Source organism: Malus sylvestris, chromosome 15 (genome assembly GCF_916048215.2).
Source record: "Malus sylvestris chromosome 15, drMalSylv7.2, whole genome shotgun sequence".
Lineage (NCBI taxonomy): Eukaryota > Viridiplantae > Streptophyta > Magnoliopsida > Rosales > Rosaceae > Malus > Malus sylvestris.
Genome location: NC_062274.1, coordinates 23,066,009 through 23,072,473, shown reverse-complemented (window position 1 = coordinate 23,072,473; position 6,465 = coordinate 23,066,009). Strand labels below are relative to the sequence as shown.

The following is a 6,465-nucleotide window of genomic DNA, read 5'->3' as shown; positions in this document are numbered from 1 at the left end:
GTTAGGGTTGTAAACCTATAAGTACCTCTTATTGAGAAGAATATAATACAATTCAAAACATTCTCTTCTTGGCACCAGAGCCAGGTTAAGAAAAATAAAAAAATTATTATTATCTCAATTTGTCTGGAGAACAGAAATCGGCATGCAGCCTGTTGTGCCGTGCACTATGAAACCAGCGAGCGACGTCGTCGTTGCTGATCCGAGTCCACCGAAGACCACCACGCATCCAGTTGTGTACCATGCCCGTCCGACCAGCGAGCGACGCCATTGTTGCTGACCGAAGTTCTCCGAACTGATTTCTGCATCCACTCACGACCCACTGCTGCATCATGTACTCATGTACTCACTATGCATCGATCTGATCAAACCAAACAGGAGAGTAGGATCAATCGTGACCGATTCAAGTTGCGTGCATTGGTTGCCGAAGCTAAGGCAGATTCTGATCATACAAGTAATGATGGTAAGGCTTTAAAAATTTATGCATCTGTTATGAATAGTACATGGATAATTGATTCTGGTGCTATTGAACATATGACTTGTGATTCTAGACAGGTCCAAACCTTAAAACCATCCACCAATACTATAGTTGGTGTTGCCAATGGTAATGTTGTCCCCATTATTGAGGAAGGCGATGTCTCTTTCTCTGATACCCTGAATCTTGACTCCGCACTTGTTGTTCCTTCCCTTGACTATAATTTATTATTCGTTGCTCAAATAACAGTCGTTTTACATTGCCTTGTTATTTTTTAGACTTCCTTTTGTGTTTTTAAGGACATTCGGACTCATAAGACGATTGGTTATGGTATTCGGAGGGGAAAGCTTTACTACTTGGAGCTGACATCAAACAATTCTAGAAATTTGACTCAAGCTCTTGCCGTGGAAGGATCTCATGGGCAGAAGGATAAAGCTTTGGAGGTTTGGTTGTGGCATCGTTGACTTGGACATGCTTTTTTCGGCTATTTACGAAGGTTGTTTCCTAGCCTATTTGTTAAGCATGACGTTTCTTGCTTTAAATGTGGTGTTTGTGAAATGGCTAAAAGTCATTGTACTTCATTTCCGTCCAATATGAATAAAGGTTCAGTTCCATTTATGATAATTCATTCTGGTGTTTAGGGGCCATCTAAAACTGCTACGTTTGGTGGTGCTCATTGGTTTGTTACTTTTATTGATGATTACACACGTATGACTTGGGTATGTTTGATGAAGTCCAAAAGTGAAGTTCCTTCTTTGTTTCAGTAGTTTTATAAAATGATACAAGTACAATATAAGTCCCACATACAAGTTCTCAGGAGTGATAATGGCGGTGAATATGTTAACTCTGACCTTCGTGCCTTTCTTGATCATCATGGCATTGTTCATCAAACCACGTGCCCATATACTCCATAACAAAATGAGGTTGCAGAACGCAAAAATCGTCAGCTTTTGGAGGTTGTTCGTGCTTCTTTGCTCGAGACTCACCTCCCGTTATCCTATTGGGGAGAAGCCTTTACCTCAGATGTGTATCTCATTAATCGTGTTCCATCCCAATCCGTTGATTTTCAAACACCACTTCAAGCTCTCTCCTTACACGTTGATGCTCATGCAGTCCCCAATCTTCCACCTTCTGTGTTTGGCTGTGTGGCCTTCGTTCATCTTCATAAACAGTAGAGGAGTAAGCTTGAACCTCAAGCCTTACGGTGTGTGTTTGTGGGGTATGCCTCAAATAAGAAGGGATATTATTGTTATCACCCTTTGACGAAAAAGTTGTTTGTCACTATGATGTTGCCTTTCATGAAAATGATATGTACTTTGCCAGCCCTGAGTCTTCACTTCAGGGGGAGAATCAAACAGAAGTTCAAACTCTTGACTATATTATTCCGGAGACAGATAGTTTGAATGATTTGGATATAAGTGGTGATGTCTTAGAAATAAGTGGTGATCATTCACAAGAAAATAATAATGTGAATGAATTGGAGGTAAGTGGTAATGTCTTGGAGACAAGTGGTGATCATTCACATGGAAACAATGTTGAAAACTTTGAAAGTAACGAGTTGACTGCACCAGATAACTCACAACCTTCATCTCTGCCTGACAGCTTACTACTAGTTTCCTCACTAGCGGACAACCATGTGCCGCTAATTATCTCATAATTCGATCTCACCACCATTGAGCCCCAATAACCATAATCAATCGCCTTTGATCCTGGATGCACCACTGCCACGTCGCCTCCCTGACCGTGTAAACCGAGGTATTCCTAAACCTACTTATGAAGTTGACCCTAAATGCAAAACGAGGTATCTAATGAATAAGCCTAACCCTGAATCCAATGTGTTATACCCATTAACTAATTATGTGTCGACCAGTCACCTGCCAGAATCAAATAAGTTATTTGTGTATCAATTATCTACTGTATCTATTCCTAACAGTATGCATGAGGCTTTAGCTGATCCACATTGGCAAACAACAATGAATGAAGAGTTAAAGTCTTTGAAGAAGAATGCTACTTGGGAGATCACAGACTTGCCAGCTGATAAGAAACATGTGGGATGTAAATGGGTTTATACTATGAAGTATAAAGCTGATGGAACTGTGAATCTCTTCAAGGCAAGACTGGTAGCAAAAGGATACACTCACAAATATGGAATTGATTATACAAATACATTTGCTCATGTGGCCAAGATCAACACTGTTCGTGTTTTGTTGTCCTTGACTGCAAATCTTGATTGGCCTTTACAACAATTTGATGTGAAGAATGCCTTCTTGCATAGAGATTGGACATAAGAGATTTATATGGATCTTCCACCTAGATGTAATGCTCCAGATAAATACAAAAGAAAGGTGTGCAAGTTGAAGAAATCCTTGTATGGCTTAAAGCGGTCTCTTCGAGCATGGTTTGGAAGATTCACAAAATCTATGAAAGCATTGGTTACAGACAAAGTAACTTCGATCATACTTTGTTCCTGAAAAGACAGAATGGGAAGATTACTGCACTTATTGTGTATGTAGACGATATGGTGGTAACAAGTAATGATCCGGAAGAACGTGCGGCCTTGCAAAGATACCTGTCTACAAAATTTGAAGTGAAGGACCTTGGATCCCTGAAATATTTTTTAGGGATTGAGGTGTCGAGAAGCAGTTTTGGAATTTTCTTGTCTCAGAGGAAGTATATTATTGATTTGTTGCACAAAACTGGCATGTCAGTTTGTCAGCCAGTAGCTACACCATTAGAAGAAGGATTGAAACTTAGTGTTGATTCTAATCAAGTACCAGTTGACAAAGGAAGATACCAAAGGTTAGTAGGCCGTTTGATGTATTTGGCACACACAAGACCGAACCTTGCTTATGCCTTGAGTGTAGTGAGTCAATACATGCATGATCTTGGAGAACAACAAGACCGAACATGGTTGGGGGTAACTTGGTTACATGGAGAAGTAAGAAATAGAATGTGGTTGCCCGTTCCAGTGTAGAAGTCGAATATAGAGGTATGGCTTTGGGAATTTGTGAAATTTTGTGGCTTAAGCTTTTGTTAAGCGATTTGGGTATACAACATGATCAGCCCATGAAATTATTTTTTGATAATAAAGCTGCCCGTGACATCACACATAATCCGGTACAACATGATAGAACAAAGCATGTTGAAGTTGACCGGTTCTTCATCAAAGAAAAATTGGAAGGGAAAATAATTGAAGTACTGGCGATAAGAACAGAAGATCAGTTAGCAGATATCCTGACAAAAGCTGTTTCAAGTCACAAGTTTTCAAGTTTCTTACACAAGTTGGGTATGAGCGACATATATGCACCAACTTGAGGGGGAGTGTTGACTTTTGTATTTTAGGTAGGATCCCTAATTGATTGTAATTCCGTGTATTCTCATGTAATCACTTGTAATTAGTTCTCTTTCCATTTATGTTAGGGTTGTAAACCTACAAGTACCTCATATTGAGAAGAATATAATACAATTCAAAGCATTCTCTTCTCTACATGCCCTTAAAGCTTACATATTAATTTTTCTTTTTCTTACTTTCCTTCAGATCCTCACAACTTTGCTTCAGCTTTAAGCCCTTTTTACAAATGGCATGATCATGGAACTCTTCAAACTTAGAATATATACTCCTGACAGAATTATAATAAAATACATGCATAAATGCAATAATAATAAATGAGAGGTTTTAGGTTCGATTCTTACCAAATGCGAATTTGAACCACATTATTGCTAGCTTATTATGAGGCTAAGCCCACCCCCCTCATAGTCTAGATAATATCGTTTATTAAAAAAACCAAATAATAATAATAATAATCTAAACTACCTATTAATAGAATTTTATTTGTCAACTAAAAGAGAATGAAACGACTATTTAATCTTCTATCACACAAAAAAAAAGAAAAAGAAATAAAAGATAATAATGTAATTTCACATATCCCAATTTCACAGTTTTTTATTGAACCTCGGTGATGTTAAGATATATCTAACATAAAAAAAAAAATTAAAAAAAAAAAAACCTCCCACTCACATCCACATTCTCTCCCTCTCTTCCCTTCCCATTTTAAAATAAAAATAAAAAGTGTTGATAAACACAAGTAATAATAATAAGAAGCTACCGTGAAAACAAAGTAACAAATAAAGTTTTATACATCTGCAAATGATCTTTTAAAACTCTCTATTTGTGCTTAAACTCTTAGCAGAAAATAAATGGGAAAATTGAATACTATAGTAATGTTCCAATTCCATGAAGATCATAAGACAACACCAACCATGCATGCATATTCACGACTAATTCTTAGACATTATTTTACAAAAAACTTTCATTAATCATCAACTATAAACGTAGTTAAGTTGATCATTAAGCCATCATTCGATGAAACTCATTAAAATCAAGCACCCCGTTACCATCAGTATCGAAAACTTGAATCATCGTAACACACTCATCGTACGACTTGGTGTCACCAAGTCTGTGCAGCATCCTCTGCAAGCTTTTAGGGGTTATGACTCCCTTCTCTAACTCAAACATCTCAAACGCCTTCTTCAAGTCCTCATCGTCACCACCTCCGCTATTCATCAGCTGCAGAAAATCTTCAAAGTCTAACAGATTGTCGCCGTCCGCGTCAAGATCGTTGATCGCGGCCTCGGCCTCTTCGTGTGACATGTACTCACCGATGGACCCGAAATAGGCTCTGAGCTCCGAGGCTGATATTTTTCCATCACCATCTCCGTCAAAGTAGCGAAAAACTTCTCTAAGCTCATCTTCTTTGCTTGTACATCTCGGACTAATTATTCCGGTTCGAGCAGTAGTTGGGGACAAAGGAGAGTTTGGACTAGTAGAGAAGCTAGATTTTGATGATCGTCGACCAGGGAAACTGAGTTTGATGGTTTTGTTAGAGAACCATTTGGAGGGTTTGGAAATTGGCCTATCAGTTGTTGCCATTGGTAGGGAAAACGATAGTAGCGAAAGATTAGGCGAACAGAAAGCTATGAAGGCTAAGGAGAACCTAGAATCAGACAAATAATATTTTCTACGCAAGAAACTGTGATACAAGTCACAAAGTGTGTCACATCTTATATAGGAAGAGGAAAATGTTTCGGGTTTAATTGTTTATGGGAAAGGGATCCTCTCCTAATTTCTTTCACTTAATTCTCCTCGTTAAACAATTTGGATTCTTAAAATTTGATTCAACGGTTAAAGTTCTTATAACTTTTAAAATGAGCTCGTGTTTTTAACCGTTGAATTAAATTTTAAGAACCCAAATTGTTTGATGAGAAGGATTAAGTGAAAGGGATCCGGATTCCTTTCCTTTGTGTATGAGCATATAAAGTGTGAGGACCTGCAGTGAAATTGCAGGGCTGAGGAAACCAATACGTATACAAGACTTATTTTTTAGGTGGAGAGGACCGAAAGGAAGCTGCATGGAAACTTCCTTTTGGGTCCCAAGAATTGACGGTTCACTGACTCTGTATAGTTCCAAATTCCCTTACACTATATTTGGATGAAGAAATTTAAGATTACTAAAGAATTTTAAAATGACGGAAATTGAAATGACAATATTTTATTTTCAAGAATTTGTAAATTTTCTTGTTCGGTTAATCTAAAAGAACAATGAAATTGAATACTGAATTTGTTATTTTTAAATTCTAAATCGTAGAAATTGGGAAATGACAACTATTTACATGGAATTTGAACTTGGGAATTGAAGGTCTCAAATTCCAAGTTTTTTTTCCACTCGGAAATTCTAAATTTCCATGTTTATGAATCCAAACAAGAGAATTGGTGCATGTTAATTCATAAATTCTGACTTTTACCAAAATTTCAAGTTTATTTCTCTCATCCAAATATAGTGTTAACACTTCTATTTCCAGGGGGCCTAGAAAATTATGAGTCAAAGTTAAAACCAAAATCCAAACATAATGACTATACACTATACATAATGATCACTATACACTTTGGAATTTGAATGTAATTCATATTTCATATACTTCACTACTGTTCTTTA

General features: G+C 37.3%; 1 protein-coding gene across 1 annotated transcript; it reads right to left on the bottom strand.

The window, feature by feature from the left end:
* Positions 1 to 4,683: 4,683 nt before the first annotated feature.
* LOC126601774 (probable calcium-binding protein CML41) lies at positions 4,684 to 5,650 on the bottom strand. Its single transcript, XM_050268531.1, has one exon. It carries the CDS (start codon positions 5,400 to 5,402, stop codon positions 4,821 to 4,823), a length of 582 nt encoding a protein of 193 aa, XP_050124488.1. The 5' UTR covers positions 5,403 to 5,650; the 3' UTR covers positions 4,684 to 4,820.
* Between the last annotated feature and the right edge of the window lie 815 nt (positions 5,651 to 6,465).